This window comes from Ostrinia furnacalis, unplaced genomic scaffold (genome assembly GCF_004193835.3).
Source record: "Ostrinia furnacalis isolate ACB-3 unplaced genomic scaffold, ASM419383v2 OfSCF1862, whole genome shotgun sequence".
NCBI classification, from domain to species: domain Eukaryota; kingdom Metazoa; phylum Arthropoda; class Insecta; order Lepidoptera; family Crambidae; genus Ostrinia; species Ostrinia furnacalis.
Window position 1 is genome coordinate 632,163 of NW_021132101.1, and position 17,004 is coordinate 649,166.

Consider the following 17,004-nt stretch of genomic DNA (forward strand, 5'->3'; position numbering starts at 1 on the left):
TTCCATCATACACAAGAATACGCGTGCGTGAGTCAATGTTCGCTCGTATGTGAGGCCTTGTCGAATAGTATCCTGTAGGTGGGCCATTGTGCGTGTTTTGTTTTCAATGTAAACTCGCGGAGATGAACGGGCCTGCTAATATGTAGTGATGTGCATCCGTCACCAAGCGGTGGTTACCTGGCGTGGGCGGCGCGTCGTCGTCGCGTCGCGGGCTGGCTGGCTCGGCGTCCGGTACTGGCCGCGCGAAACGTTAATGCGTTAGGTGGTGCTGGGCGGAACGTTCGGCTCACAGGTTTTAAGTTAATAAGGCACACAATTTAAGAAGCCACGATAGCCGAACGGTGAAGGGGTCGGACTGGCCGACTCGTGATCCGGGGAACGCGGGTCGGTCACCGCCGCCGCACGACTATTGTGGTGAGCTCACTCGTGACACAAGCATATTTAGCTTAGTACGAGGGGCTAACGGTTAGTATTGTAATTTGTGTAACAACAAATTACTAATACTCCTATTTTTTTAATTAACCCGGTCTAGTCAAGACTAAAAACATCATAATATAACTGCCATTTACTGCTGACCGTTGATGCAATCATAGCATCGTACAACTCACAGAACTCAATTTGTGTTTTCCGAAAATCAGAAAAGCCTTCCTATCACTCTGACCCTTGGAGTCAGTCAGTAAGAGCGCTTTTTGGACGCTATGACGTACTGACGTCTGGATAGGGTGACTATAGTCTGGTCTGCGAGCACGTAGAATTTTGTCCAATGACCCCAAGCTACCCATCCTTATTGCTCGCGCGTAATTATATTGCTGTCGCGACTGTGCGACTGGCACCCGCAGTGAGTGTGCGAGCGCGATAGCAACATCCATGCTCTGCTCACAGACCAGACTATAGTTATAGTTATCTTCTGTGACTTATACAGCTGATATGTACATAATGATGTTCTAATCTACTCAACACTGATCCAATATTATGAAACAAAAGTAAGGACCTTTGCAAATTAATTTAGTTCAAAACTTTTAGTTGAACAGTGAGGTCGTTTTTACCTGACTGTGTCAGAAGGAATAGCAAAGTTTTCTATATTCTGGAAAATTGGCTTGCGCCATGTAAATCGGTTTGTTTCAGAATAATAATTATGTATGTTAGACGTGACGAGGCTAAGTTGTGGCCTGTTACAACCTACTTGATAGAACATTGCTTACACTGTGAGATGAACGTTTTTGCCCATGTGAAAAGTTAAAGCAGTTATGAACATTAGTTTTATTTGTAAATCCATTAAACCTTCAAGACAAAAATTATGCAATGGGGTGAACACTTATGAACCAAGAAAGTGAAATTATGTGAAAAGGTTATTAAAGCAAGAACCAAAATGATAAAGCAAAAGAACTCATAAGTCAAGAAACGAAAAAAACTATGCATAAAACCAAAATGTTAATGAATGAAAAACTTATAGTAATGAAATTGAAGAGTCTTAAAAATAAGGGAACTTTAGAGACAGGAAAAAAGACAATGTATTGATGGCCTTAGTGAAGTAATTATCTTTTTGCAATATGAACAGATAGTGCAAGTAAAAAAGCGACGTATCCTCACCGACAGAAGGCTCGTATTCCTGTGGCACGGGCGTAGGCGGTTCCATCTCTGGCGGCGGTGGCGCGGGCGTTTCTGGCGGTTGAATAGTCTGAGAAGGAATTTAAATAATTTAGTTTTGTAATAAAGTAATAATTTAGTCGTTACACTCTTGACATAATGGTCGTTGACGTCATGACCGTTTCAACTTCTCAAAATGACAACCGGGGCGCAAAATGTCCACTTCTCGAAATGACAACTTCTTAAAATGTCAACTTCGCTAAAAGACAACTTCTCATAATGTCTATTTCTCACTATGACAAATTCGCATTTAGTCAACTTCGCATAATGACAACTCTAGAAGAACTAGAACTCTAGAACTAATGAAAATAAAAAATATCAACAAGTAGTTGTCATTAGAAGTGGACATTTTGCGCCCCGGTTGTCATTCCGAGCTGAAACGGACATGACTTGTGCTTTGTTGTGAGCGGGTTTAGACTACGGACGGGGTACGGGACTATTCCCACCTCTCGTTCCCACCGCTTCAAATTCTATGTAGCTTGACCGCCAATAAAAACCCAACCAGTGAAGGTCAAGTTTGTTGCGGGGGAAAGTTAAATTGTCATTGAATCCGCAACGACATTAATCAGAAGAACATAGGAGTTCGAAGTTAAGGTACAACTTCCTGACGACGAAGGCTAGTTAGTTTTGCAGGGCAATCAATTCGCATTTAGCCTCTTGATTGGGCCATTGTGCGGACTTCGAAGGTTAAAGCATAGAAAAAACGACATAGAAAAAAGGCCAACTCGAGCCCCGAGCGAGCGATAATAGCCTAAACACGTAGGGGTGTCGCCCTCGCTATAGTTTATTCAATCGTCAAAACTGCATTACTCAATTTAAATACGAAATAATTGTCCTTCTAGAATAAGCATTTTTGTCCAAATTACTTTCGAAAAAGGTTTGATCAAAAACGTGTCTTTATCGAATCATGTAATTATTTTAATAAAATAATATCTAGGTTGATTGATTTACTTATCGTTATAAACAAATAAATACGCGCGGGCCGCGGTATTACGTACGGCGCAACCACGACTGACTCCCCGATAATCCACGATTTTGTCAGTGTGTGCGTGCGCGCTGCATACGTATTGGCGCGCTCACATACAAACCGCGCTGGGTGCGTTTCTATGAAGATAACCTACTCATTTGTATTTACTCTGGTTAAAGGGTAAAGTCTGTTCGCTGAGAGTTGATAAAAAAAATAAATATCAGAGGTTCTAAACTCATTATAAATTGCAGCCCGCTAATTATTTTTGTCGATATAATGAAAAAGTTGGTAGATTGTCATTATTATCTCTTTTAAATTTACGGGAATTATTCCGGGATACGGATCAAACACGTGGCGTCCATGTGTTGGATAAAAAGTATTTCATTATTATCAAGTGGCTTATAGTGTATCCCAATGTTGGGCAAAGCCCTACCCACTGTCATACCATTCATTTCGGTCTTATGTAAAATAAATCTATTCCGTTTCACACATTGCGGCCCGCCGGCCGGGGCGCTTGACGACAGCTGCGTGGCACCATGGTACTCAGTGCGCGTTGTGACAAACGACGCCCGCCATACAGAATGCGATAATTAAGCGACAGTCGCTATTGCAAGACATTTCATAATATTTATCAACTCTCGGCGAACATACTTTAGAGAGGGATAACAAGTATAGTTTACCTCCTCGTGTCGTCGCTTGCGGCCGCCGCGGCGCGCCCCCGTGGGTTCGGGGTCGGGCGAGCGCGCTTCACCTTCCTCGCCCTCGCTGCGAAGCGTCATGTTGCGCTGGTACTTCTGCAAGAGAGTATTACAAACTTTAGTACTTTTCTGATAGTTGGAAGACGAGCCTTATGAAACTAGTGCCCGATTTCACCATCAATCCCTAATTTATAAGTGACCCCTATGGTAACACATGACAGGCATTTTGTGTTCATAGGGGTCACTTAAAAATTAGGTATTAATGGTGAAAACGGGCATAATTTACTTGGCAAATGAGCTCTTAAATCTAATAGGGATTTGATCAGATGGACTGTGAGAGACAGTGTGGTAGCTAGACCACATAGCGCGATTATGATTGTTAGATTATCCCCTTCATTTTTTTCTATACGTCACAGAAATCCTTCGCCAGGTTTTGCGTCCCAAATCATTAACATGGGGATAGAATTAGATTATTCTACCCATCATACGGATCGCGCACTCAACGCTCCAGTCAGCCTGTGACTACGGTCGGTGCAACTCGGTCGAAAAGTCTGGCAAATATAGGTAACATTTCAATGTTACATATCCGCGTATCGCGTTAAAACCTGTTTAAATTAATTCAATTATGCAACGCGAAAGTTTAAAATTTATTATCCCAAATAATTATTTTAACCTACATGATAATTTAGACTTTGCTACACATAAAATTAAATAAATAAAGATCTACTAGAGCCAAGTTCTTGCTTACCTTGAACAGTACTCGCGAGGGTATCGGCCTGGCAGGCAACGTGAACAGTTTCTCCACGCCCCCAGTCTCCTTCCAATGCATAAGGCGGCGCGTGGGGGGAGCCAGGTCCAAAGTGGTCACAATGTCTGAAGTATTGCTGAGCTGGTTCTTCATCTCTTCACCAGATATGTTCTTCACTTCGTCCACGATGAGCTTGCGCTTGCGTTTTGTTTTGGTTATGCCTGTGGAGTTTTGGAAGGGTTAGTAACTGAATAATGTGGAATTTGTGTCTAATGAATAATAGTCACTGAAAATACAAAAAATCGTAGAGAGAGTGGCAATCAACGGACGCGATCTTTAGCTAGGGAATGACGAATAGAATAATAAATATCTTTGTCCAAATCATCATCATCATCATTTCAGCCATAGGACGTCCACTGCTGAACATAGGCCTCCCCCAATGCTTTCCATGTTTATCGATTGGTAGCGGCCTGCGTCCAGCGCTTTCCTGCTGCCTTTACGATGTCGTCGGTCCACCTTGTAGGTGGACGTCACACGCTTTGTCCAAATAAATAGATTTAATGTTTCGGTTATTCATTCAGCCCTTGAGGAAACCCGAGCATTTAAAAGCGGTCCACTGTTGGACGTAAGCCCCAAGGAACGCCACAAAGTACCAACTCCCGCTTTCTCATCCAGCAGCTGTCAATTTGTGTACACTATCTTGTTGTAAGTACACACACACATTGGCTATACACAAAAAGGGGAAACCAGGCCAACATAAACACCAGGCTTGACTTACCTTTGAGCACGGTGGCATCTACAGGCGCCAGTGCAAAGGACTCTTCATCGTTGTTGAGTAGGGTGGTGTTGTCCCCAGCTGCCTCCTCTTGAGCTATCGCTGGTGACGGCACCACTGCATCCTCTGCCGCTTGACCATCTACCTCCTACGTCATAATTAACATAATAACGTTAGCACCCGCACATATAGCCAATAATTTTAAAAAAATAATCATTTTTGATAGGGTTAGCAGCATATAATTCAGTCAGTGCGGGAGCGGCACGAAAGTATACAATTCTGAAGCAGATCTGAAGTCTCGCTGACGTTTGACGTCACAAAAATACCCTTACATGCCGCTCCCGTACCTCACTGACTCAGTTATCTATACCCGTTATTAATAAAAAGTTACACTCTTGTTGAACACTGTTTTAGAATGTTATTTCCGCACTAAGGCGATTATAAAAAAACCCGCGCGCAGACGCGTTGTCAGTGTGTTGTGCCGCGCGTGTTTTTACAAGCTTTATATTGACTTCACTTGTTAGTATGTGTGGGACAAATCTTGCAACTGAATTTAAGACCACTTCTCCTCAACCGATTGAGCTGAAATTTGGTATACTTATGTAAGTACGATGACAATGCAATATTATGGTACCATTGAGCTGGTCTGATGATGGAGTCGGGAGGTGGCCATAGGAACTTCTAAACAAAACGGCGGAAACTCGTCGAGTTTGGGTTCGTTGGATTTGACTTTTCGAGCACTTTACTGTTAGATAATGTCCAGGGTCCTGAGATTAAGATATAACTAAAAAGTGTAAAATAAAATTATAATAAAAATAAACTTTTTTAAAAACAAGCTTTTATTCTGAATTTCGAAAGCTTGTAGCGCAAACAGAGAAAAAGAGGAATAAATTCCATGCGCGATACAAGCTTTCGAAATTCAGAATAAAAGCTTGTTTTTAAAAAAGTTTATTTTTATTATAATTTTATTATATAAACTGAGGTACTTGCATACAATGATTAAATCTGTCGTCCCGCGTACCGCAGCGGAGCGCGGTGCAGTGTGATAATCGTCTAAACCTCAATTTAAAACACTGTTCAACCAGCGCGTGTAAGTTTTGTTAGTAAGAGTTTTGGAACATAGATACATAATAGGTATTATTAGAACACAAGAGAAAGAAAGAGGTATATTACCATGGGCCTGACAGACGGTGGGCGCGGCACAATGGCGGGCGGCGGCATGAGGTCCGCCGGGTCTTCCAGCGGCCGCGGCGTCTCGTGCGGCGGCGACCCGCCCCAGCTGAAACAAGTATCATTACATTAATGGCAGTGTCCGAAATAAAATGAAGATATAGGTAATCTTGATTGACATGGCTCAACTTGACCACCTAAGGCAGCGTTGCCAGACGTCCCGATTTTGGCGGGACGTCCCGATTTTTAAATAAAATTTATATGTCCCGCTTTTCGGAGAGAGACATTCACTTCACCAGACTCTTGTTTGAAACGCCATATTATTCTAAAGAATATTTTTTTTTATTTCGATTTTGGTTTATTTTTTCTTTTTTTATTCTAAAGACGAATTTAACGATAGAGTAAATCTGATTCAAAATATATTTTTTTTGTTAAAATACATTTTCTATGGCTACTTTTGCTATCTATTGTCACGTAAACGTAATTTTAAGTCAAATAAAAAGATAAATATTTGAAAACCTTTGATTATATACGTTTTTTTACTATGTCCCGCTTTTGACGGAAGAATCCCGCTATTTTCACTCAAAAAGTACCAAAGTCCCGACTTGGCGAAAAAAAAAACTGGCAACGCTGACCTAAGGGCTCTTTCTCACAGAGACATCCCGTTTTTGGCAGGTACCGTTTAGTGGTATACGGGTTTTAATACAATACACGAACATCCCGTTTGCAGTATGCCGCAAAAAACCGATCCGTTCATAATTTGAAATACGGGTAAACTTGACCGAATTCCAAATTGGACAAAAGTTCCCACTAGCAGTTTCCCGCATTAAGCAAACACCCGTACCTGCAAAAAGCGGGATACTGTCGTGTGAACACACATGCCGTGGGAAAGAGTCCTAAGGCCCTAAATTGCCCCCAAAGCTCGGAATCGGCGCGGGACATTACGCTAAATATCGTAGCATCTAACACATTTGTAATAGAGCACCTATTTTCCAATGCAAACTGAGATCATTATACCTGTGCTGCGGCGAGTTTCCAGCGTCATAGTGGTCGCCCATATCGTCATCCGAGTCGGGCGCGTCGGCCGCTGCCGTCGCGTCGTCGCCCGCTTCGGCCGCTGCCACGCCAGCTGCGTCGATCTCAGCCTAAAGACATAGGACGTAAGGTTGATATTTGTGTGTCAGTTATTCTGCGCTGTGTTAGCCGGCTTCGTCGATCTCAGCCTAAAGATAAAAGACGTAAGGTTGACATTTGTATGCCAGTTATTCTGCACTGTTAGCCGACTGCGTCGATCTCAGCCTAAAGACATAAGACGTAAGGTTGACATTTGTATGTCAGTTATTCTGCACTGTTAGCCGACTGCGTCGATCTCAGCCTAAAGACATAAGACGTAAGGTTGATATTTGTATATCAGTTATTCTGCGCTTTTAGCCGACTGCGTCGATCTCAGCCTAAAGATAAAAGACGTAAGGTTGATATTTGTATGTCAGTTATTCTGCGCTGTGTTAGCCGGCTTCGTCGATCTCAGCCTAAAGATAAAAGACGTAAGGTTGATATTTGTATGTCAGTTATTCTGCGCTGTGTTAGGTTAGCCGACTGCGTCGATCTCAGCCTAAAGATAAAAGACGTAAGGTTGATATTTGTATGTCAGTTATTCTGAGCTGTGTTAGCCGACTGCGTCGATCTCAGCCTAAAGACAAAGCAGGTAAGGTTGATATTCACATATCAGTTAATTTTCTGCACTGTGTTTTTGGATGCGATCTCAGGTTAGTCAGGTCTCAGTAAGGTTAACATTGCGATAGCAGTTATATTGTGTGCTTGATTGGTAGTTTACTAAGTGATGAATGATTTTAACATTTGGAAGGCTTCTCTTTTACAATATTTATCAGTTTTGAACTTGATTAGGAGTTTCAATCAGATTTAAAAAAAAAACATCAAGTCGTATTGAGGCGAATGAAGTTATTTCGCACTTATAAGAGAAGCGATACTTTCTGCTCGATATTTACGTTATATTTTATAACTAACAACAACACTACTCTAACCAAGAACTAAGACAGTTTAATAACTATTGAACAGACAAAGAAAGATCAAACCTTTAATAATTTTAAGACCTTAACACAGTTTGATAAGGTTCAAAACAGTATACCTGTAGCGACTGCGGCTGCGCTCCCGCGCCGGGCATGCCAGGCGTGGCGCCTGCGCCGCCGGCGCCCGCCGACACGTCGCCGAATAAGTCGCCCTCGAACAGACCGCCTGCGTCTGCTAAAGGAGAACATTACGTAGATGTAGACATAATGTTTGTAGTACAGTCACCGTCAAATAGTTACGGGACACCCAAAGTACCTAGCCAATAAGTTCGCAACCGGTTTTAGTTACAATTTGGAATAAGTTTGTCAACTTTTTGGCCATTTTGGGTGTTTAGGTCGTATTTTACCACTCGAACAGCAGATTGGTGAGGAAAAGTGATTTTCTCAACTTTATCACTGATGCAATTTTATGACAGTAGGGCTACTCCCAAAAACGTTATCCGACGTTTCGAATGTTGCCATCACTCTCACGTAAGCGAGATGCCGGCATGAGCGAGAGTGATAGATAGACCCAAAACTACGTAAACAGCGTAACGGAGTAGCCTTGCAGAGTTAAGACACCCGCCGCACTGGTCACGCCCGGTCCTTAACACTCTTAGCCCGTTAGATAAAGCGACGATTTGCTACCAGAAAATGAACCTTAAAGCCAGGCTACTTACGTCCAAAATCATCAGCCACATCCCCAATAGTGCCTCCAAAGCCGTCATCCATGGGACCGTGGGGCGCCGCCTCCATTCGTCTCTCATGGGCAGGCGTTGCTAGTGTTGGGACACCCGCCGCACTTGTACTGGCCACACCCGGGTCTTTGCCCGCCAGTTCTAGTGATGAGCCGTCCGCGAATAGTAAGTTACTCTGAAAGATAAATAAGTTTTAGTTAATGTTTCGAGATTCAAGGAATGTTAATTAAATCTGAACCATGAATGAAGACTGTTGGTAAACCCACTCCTAATACAAACATAATATTAAGCTTACTTTGAGGGGTTAAAAGGGAAGAGGAAGATTATTTCTCTCTCTTAGTTGGTATCCACACTCTTATAAAACACATAAAATTATTATTCTCCTACATTGTTTTAGGTTAGCTTTGTTTATTGAGGGCAGATTTTTTACACTTGGCCTTCTGATTGGGCCATTGTATCAATGTGACTGTTTTAGTTATTAACCTAACTGGTTAGTAATAGTCAAATCTCACCTGTTCCAAGCCCTCCTCATTCCCGATAGCCTCTCGCATGATATCAGGGTTATCGGTATCGAACCCCATGTCTCCGAAGCCATCGTCATGAGTCACCAGGTTCAAGGAACCGTAGTCCTCGCGCATCGTGATCTCCTCAGCTCGGGACTGATTGAGGGAGTACTGCACTTCAATATCCACTTCACTATAAAAGAAGAAGAAGATAATTATGCAGTAAAACTAATTTCAATCAAAGGATCAAACTAAGATTCATACAAATTATGATAAACTAGTTGTAAGATCATAATATTAAGTTCTATAACAGTGGTTCTTAACCTTTTTAAGTCATGAGGGACCATTTTACCAAATTTCTGTCTTGTCAGGGACCACCTCAGTTTGACTGCAAAAATCAGTTAAAAGTGGTTTTGACCAAGGTGTGCAAGTGCAATTCGTGGACCACTTGGAATGCCTCCAGGGACCACCAGAGGTCCGCAGACCACCGGTTAAAAACCACTATTCTATAACATTGTTCAAATAAATATTTGAATTTTAACTTAAACAATGTCTGCCAACAATAGCCAAACTGTGTCAGTGTCAGACTACCAGTTCAAAAGTCTGGAGTACAATCCCCATTATCCACTAAACTAAGATTATTAACTCTGTATACCAACATTGGAGCAATAATTTGAATTTGACTATTGAGGTCAACCTACTTCTAACCCAGGCATACATTTAGCAAGTTGGAGGAGTTGGCAGGAATATCAGTAATTTAATAACTAATTTGAGAAATACAAATTCAGTATCATCATTAATTATGATGGTGAATATTACTGGTGCAAATACTTACTTCAACTCAGGCATAGCTGTGTCAAAGTCATGGAATACTTCTGGCAAAGTGATGGCGTTCATGGCGGCCTCCCGGTGCTCCTCTGGCAAATCCACCATGCCAGGCCGGAAGGCCATCTAAAAAAAATACACAATTTATTGTACAGCCATTGAGGATATGTACAGAGGACTTAAAACTAAATGCTATAATGATATAAATGATAGCTTACAAAACTTAATCATCATACATTTTCCTTTTTGCAAAGTTGCAAACATACAGTAACCTTTATAAGTAGGTCATTGTTTCCTGAAGCTTATTTTGTTAACCCTTAACCACCTACCTGCGGTCTCAGAGACCGCAACGATTTTTCAAATTCAAAAATTTCCGCGTGTGAGTGGCGTGCGACAAAGCGCGTTCATGTACCTTTTCTACACACCATTCGGTGTCGCGCTAGTGCTCGGTGAGTGTGTACGTGCACGCGTTTGGCCAGGGTAAGTAAAATAAATTCGCCAGCGGTCTCCGTGACCGCACGTAGGTGGTTGTGTGACTTTTTATTATTACTGTTTTAGAATCAAAATGAGTAAAAATTACGAAAATATTATAAGATGGCTTCAGCAAGAAATCTCGGACGAAGATGACCTTTCTAGCGACGATTGCATCCACGTCAAACCTGATGTAAGCGTTAATCAAGAGCAGGCTGAAGAGAGTGGATCTAAATCTGAAATTGAGGGTGACGAAGACGAAAATGATGATGATGATGACTTGAAGTTCGTAAAACATGCTTTACGTATCATCCAAAAAACAAACGCAACACGTCTTACCCATGTTTCGTGTGTAAAGTACCTATTTGTTTGGAGTGTTCGCAAAAAATGAGTTGTTACTGCCGCAAAAAAATGCATAAGTTGAGGCTTTGCAATTTTGTTATTTTTTTAATTTTTTGTTTAGTTTTTTTATTTGATTTTATTTTTAGTTTATTTAAATTATTAGAAATAAGAAAAAGAAGTGAAAAATTTAAGTATTTTAGAATAAAGATCTCATTTTCTTAGTACAGTTATTTTTGGTGTCATATTCCTTATGTCATAGATATTATACCATTTTTATAAAACTTTTATACTACTTTTGCTAATTTGTGACGCTTAAATAAAGCAAATAGGTATAGACATGCATTTTATTTCATCGAACTTTAATTTCTTATCACAGATCCCAAAATAATCGCAATAATTTATTAGCGGTCTCTGTGACCGCACGTAGGTGGTTAAAGGACAGAAATAGGTGCTAGGTGGTTAAGGGTTAAATCTAAACAAAATCAGGATAAAAACAATGAACAATCTCTTGATCTAAGATTGTTTTGAATTGTAAAAGTATGTTAGTCTTAGTACCTATCACAAAATTAATAACATGGTAAATAATTATTTATAGTACAATCATACATACTCAGAGAACTCATCCAGTTTCTAAGTTAGTAAACTTTTTCTATTTTACATACAAGTACATCTCTCGGCCACCCAAGTTAGTCTGAAAATGTATATTACACAAAACAAATGAACGGAGAGAAACGAACATACCTTGATCTTGACAAAAGCCTCATTACAATCCTGCAGCAAATACTTTGCCTTCCTGGAGTAAATCCTCACAACACCCAGCAACAGATGGCCAGATGTCCTTAGAGCCATTTTCACTTTTGGCTTCAAAATACCATCTACAGACTTCTCAATGTTAGTCTCAAACACATGAGCTTTTGTCAACTTCTTGTCCCAATGCGCAGCTAGCCAAATCTTGGCCAAGGGGCCTTTCTTGGCCAGCACAAAATGTGCGTAAAACATTGTGGTAGTTTACAATAACTAGTCCAGTGGTTACATCAACTTTGTTCTGAAACCGAAATTAGGAAGTAAGTAAAAAAGGTTATAAATCTAAAGCAGTATAAATAATCAAATGCAGATCTCAGAGCACTCTCAATATTTTAATACAAAGCTTTATAGACTGTTTTTAAACCAATAAACTGTAACGAAAAGTAGCAATTTGGCGCCCAATCTTTTAGTTACGTTTCACGGTTTCCCCATGAAAATTAACAAGACTACTGTAAACCGCAACCGACTTTAACTATGTAAAAGGATTGTTTTTAAAGAACAGTTAATAATTACCAGGTTTTATTAAAATAATTTGCAAAATTTCACTTCACACACAACGTAAACATGACAACAAATTTACGCTTTCAAGATGGCGGCGAGCGGCACAGACTATAAACATAGAGGATGATAGACCATCGACACATAACTGCCGAATAAAAACGGTACGTAAAAAGGTAAACTATAAAACCCAGATGATTAGTAAAACCCATATAAAAATCCTTATTTGTTCATGTTAATCGTCAATTTCCATTTTTATCTATCATATTCTTTCTACGCTATTCAGAAGTAAAGTCACAAAAAATGTTTTATTTATAGCCTGACCAGGAACATAAAAACCCTGGCATAGAGGCGCTTCAATTGCATTTGATAGTGCAACACTGAGTACAGTCTAATTTTTTAGAAATCAGCAGAAATGTCATCAAATATGGCCAACTGATATAAAAATATTTTTAGTCTGTGAACTAGTGATGCGACAAAACCTCTCGTTAATCGCGAAGTGAAATATTGTAGTACTTGCGTATCATCGCCATCGCCGGGTGATCGTCAAAATACTAAAAATATGCAACAAAGTCGCAACATTGAATGTGAACTGAGCCCCGATTACGGTAACTTTTATAACGTCTACAATCCAGACGCGTTTCTGATACTGCGATACGATTGGTCAAAACAGCTGACGTACGCTGTTGAACGACCAATCGTATCGCAGAATCGAGAAGCGTGTCTGGATTGTTGACGTTAAAAGTTACCGTAATCGGGGCTCGGGGCTCTGATTAAGAACGAGAACAGGAAACAAACTGTATGCACAGATGTAATCAAAAAACACACTGGACAGCAAAACAATCAATGTTATCCGTAAAGTTAGAAAAATAATTTTACNATTATTCAATGAAAATATTGTCCGAACCCTTAGTATTTCTCTTCGACAAATACATTAACACACCGTGTACCACTTTTCTTTCACGACTATAAAAATATTTTGGCAATTTAATTCACAAAATCAATTGCACACATTTAAAATAAAGTTTGTTTACACTTTGACAACAATAGACTGACATGCAAGGTGACATGTCAATGAAGTTTTCAGTTACTGTTGCCATTAAAAGAAATTAGTACCATTAGTTTTCCGCAACATGGCGAGGGTTTTTATGTTCCTGGTCAGGCTATAAAGACAAAAGCGTACTGCAAGACCAAAGTTAGTTTCCTGTAAATGTGCGCAATATGGCTACTTATATGGCATGCTAGCGGTTCCTAAACGCTATAAATTAATTTATTTAGGAACCTTTCATGCTGACCGCTAGAAATACCGTTACGGTATTTTATTATTCACACGTATCTCTTTAGTCTATGAATGCTATTTTAATCTGTGGGAGACTAGGATTTTTTAATCTGTTAATTGAACAGGGTTGCCAGCTTACAAAGCTTTACCAAAATTGTAGGAACAAATTAAATGCTGATCGCATTCTATTAACTATTTCTCATAATAAAGTTTATTGGATTTTTGTGATACGTTTAACAGCTTTTGAGCTAAAAGACAGACCACAACGCGTTTTGATCACTTTAAAACCTCGAAATCTACTTCCACATCGCGAAATTTATGTCGAGCGAGGCCGCTTACGAACTAGCGAAAAAGAAAAATTTCAGCTTAAGTCAATGATATAATAGGCAGGCAAGGGGCAAGGCATAGTTCGTTGGATTGGGAACAAGCACATCAAGTGTTTTGAGAAAGACATCGTTGTTGCTCTGTAATATGAAATTGGGTAGCCAGATATTTAGGCTGGCAAACTAAACTCTCCCTGAAAAGTATACGTCACGTCATAAACGTCAGTTTCACAGAAAATAATCCGTCAGTTTCATTTTGTCTTTTCCGGTTTACCTGTGGTGTGTGTGAGACGTACGTGTGTTTAAAATCTCTAAATATCTTGCTAATCTTCTATTTTACTGTTTTGGTTATTTGTTAAACTAAAAGTTTATTGGTTTCAGTGGTTTAGAATGATATATTTTCTAAATTAAGCACCTATTTCAGTGTTAAAATGTCCATCGGGGCGGGTCTTGAATCGCTTTATTTGTGGCCAGACCGATGATGTGACTTCTGATCAATTTATTATTGATTTTGTTGCTAGGTCTGCCACAGGCTTCCAAAGATGGGTGCCTACAGATATATTCAGGAATTATATCGAAAAAAGCTGAGCGATGTTATGCGATTCCTCTTGCGTGTCAGGGTATGGCAGTACCGCCAGTTGACCCGTATGCACCGCGCTCCCAGGCCTACAAGGCCCGACAAGGCTAGGAGGCTAGGATACCGTGCCAAGCAAGGTAATTATGATGTTCTTTGTGATCAAATCAATCTTCATGTTAATTTGCTCTTTTTTTTTCTTTGCTCTTCAAGTTTGCGGTACTATGCTAACCACGCTTTGTTTTTAGGTTATGTGATCTTCAGAATCCGCGTACGCCGTGGAGGCCGCAAGCGCCCGGTCGCGAAGGGTGCCACCTACGGCAAGCCCAAGAGCCACGGTGTGAACCAGCTGAAGCCCACACGCAACCTACAGTCCATTGCTGAGGTAAGCAAATACTTCATCCAGGTTATAAGAAACATGCCCCATGGTTTCCTAAATGTTTACAGACATTCGTTTAATTATTCAGCAAGACTTGTGGTATTTTTTGTTATCTATGAGACCCATGCGTTTTTTGTCCACAATATTTGTTTAATAATTATCACCATGTGGCTAAGCTGTAGTGGGCAATGGATAGTCTCACTTTAGGTTGTGAATCTTTAGCTTTGTGGCACTAAATTGTTATTAAACATGTGCTATAAAAATAACCTACAAACCCATGTGGGGCATGCTTGATGCTACTGGAGTTCATTGACTTCATGTAGATTATAGACTTACTTGCACTTGAATCTTGTAATTTGATTGAATCTTGGCTAAGTACTATTCATCATTTCAGTCATAGGACTGCTAGAAATAGGCCTTCCCCAATTATTTCCATAATGGCAGGTCTGTGCCTGCATCCAGCAGTTTTTTGCTACCTTGTACTATTACTAGGTGTGCATTTATCTCATTATTGCTGTTTTCTTCAAGGAACGTGTTGGTCGCCGCTGTGGTGGTCTGCGCGTGCTCAACTCCTACTGGGTTGCTCAGGACTCTTCATACAAATACTTTGAGGTCATCCTCATTGATCCTTCACACAAGGTAATTTATTTTCATTTATATTTACATTTTTTTTTTATTATTTTATTCTCTATGATGAATAACTATGTCATGCACCAATCTGAAAGGTTTTGCTGAAACTTCACCTACCATTTTTTCTGATATTACCAACCCTTTCACTACTCTACAATATCATTTTTCCTTTTTCTAACATTCATTTGTTTGTGCAGGCTATCCGCCGAGACCCCAAGATCAACTGGATCGTGAATGCCGTTCACAAACACCGCGAGATGCGTGGTCTTACGTCAGCCGGCCGCAGTTCCCGTGGTCTCGGCAAGGGCCACCGCTTCTCCCAGACCAAGGGAGGCTCCCGCCGTGCCGCGTGGATCCGACGCAACACGCTGCAACTCCACCGCAAGCGATAAACACTACATTCGTGACGTCATTGACTTTCTATTTGGTTTATTCCGTTATTGTCAGATGGAAAGCCAGTGGTTTTTAATAAACTTTAACTCCAATGTTTGGGTTTGATTTAGATTATTTAATTTGCCAAACAGAAGTTAAAGCTGGTAAGTTTTACATAAAGAAAATGAAATGTCACTGTAAAAGTTGTACCTATGTACTAATTTAGTAATTGTTGTGTTACAGAAACCTGAGCCACTGACTAAAACCACCACACTTGAAAAGGTAATTGTTATTTTTTTACAAATAGTATTATAGTGCCTTGATTAGCCGCGATTTTATGATGATATAATGCATAATGAATGCGCAAACCATGATTACCACGCATTTAAAACTTCCTTGGATGGCTGAACATCACACCTTTTTATTATTAATTGGTCTAAACCCTACACATTTTCATATAACTTTTCTTGTTTTCCAGATTTGCGTGCCTGTTCTTCATCAACGTCTGCATTTTTCCGTGTGTTTAACAGGTAATTAAACTTTTTACAACTTTACAAATTGTCCAAATTCATTTTAGATTGCTTGTTAAAAAATTATGTTAACGAGAAAATGAAGTTGGAAATAGTAAATTCTTATCTAGGTGAGGATATTGTTACTTATTTTCAATAAGCCTCAATCCGGTGAGATACATTTTATAAAAGCTTCACCAGTGGTGTAGCCTAAATTCAAATAGATGCGAATCTGTTCGTATTTTTTTTTGCGTCCGCAGATGTGATAAAAAACGACAGACCAATAATTTGTTTCTTTGTTTTGCAGGTAATCATCGGCGGAAAGCTGGATACGTTTTTTATGAAGTGTTTTAACTTTTTTTTGGTTACATAATAAACTTGACGGTTACAACGATATTTAATTTTTATTTATCTATCCCTACTTAAACTTAACCACACACACAAACAAGGCAGCATATGGGCACATTGCCTGACGACGACTTTAAGCAATACAGCTAGGGTTGCCAACTCTTGAAAGGACCAACCCGGGAGAATTGGGGGGGGGGGGGGNGAAGCATTAATAGAGACAGGAGACAGGAATGGAAAGAACAAACGTGACCATTTTTTTAAATTCAGGACAGGGATTTCTGTCTTTCGATTTCGTAAAGAAGTCAATTTTCTTCAATAAGATGTGGTTGCACCTCACGCAAAAGTCCAACCTCATCGTACAATTTGTCACTATCTATA

At 40.1% G+C, this 17,004-nt stretch overlaps 2 protein-coding genes across 3 annotated transcripts in view; one reads left to right on the top strand and one right to left on the bottom strand.

The window, feature by feature from the left end:
* Positions 1-12,337, bottom strand: part of vtd (RAD21 cohesin complex component verthandi) — a 30,478-nt gene extending 18,141 nt beyond the window's left edge. The window contains exons 1-13 of one of the 2 annotated variants that reach the window (XM_028306093.1): positions 12,228-12,337; positions 11,652-11,955; positions 10,108-10,223; positions 9,282-9,465; positions 8,752-8,944; positions 8,152-8,267; positions 7,023-7,150; positions 6,009-6,114; positions 4,839-4,983; positions 4,061-4,281; positions 3,295-3,408; positions 1,591-1,678; positions 178-234 (exon numbers count right to left, since the gene is read on the bottom strand). In XM_028306093.1, the coding sequence (XP_028161894.1) occupies positions 178-234; positions 1,591-1,678; positions 3,295-3,408; positions 4,061-4,281; positions 4,839-4,983; positions 6,009-6,114; positions 7,023-7,150; positions 8,152-8,267; positions 8,752-8,944; positions 9,282-9,465; positions 10,108-10,223; positions 11,652-11,909 (1,726 nt within the window). In that variant the 5' untranslated portion in view covers positions 11,910-11,955; positions 12,228-12,337. The remainder of the gene's footprint in view (positions 1-177; positions 235-1,590; positions 1,679-3,294; positions 3,409-4,060; positions 4,282-4,838; positions 4,984-6,008; positions 6,115-7,022; positions 7,151-8,151; positions 8,268-8,751; positions 8,945-9,281; positions 9,466-10,107; positions 10,224-11,651; positions 11,956-12,227) is intronic. The other variant, XM_028306094.1, reaches the window with a different exon arrangement.
* A 1,659-nt stretch (positions 12,338-13,996) lies between these two features.
* On the top strand, positions 13,997-15,882 carry RpL15 (ribosomal protein L15). The gene is made up of 5 exons (XM_028306124.1): positions 13,997-14,106; positions 14,336-14,528; positions 14,637-14,773; positions 15,296-15,406; positions 15,595-15,882. The coding sequence occupies exons 2-5, from the start codon at positions 14,357-14,359 to the stop codon at positions 15,787-15,789; spliced, it is 615 nt and encodes a 204-aa protein (XP_028161925.1). The 5' UTR covers positions 13,997-14,106; positions 14,336-14,356; the 3' UTR covers positions 15,790-15,882.
* Positions 15,883-17,004: the final 1,122 nt, after the last annotated feature.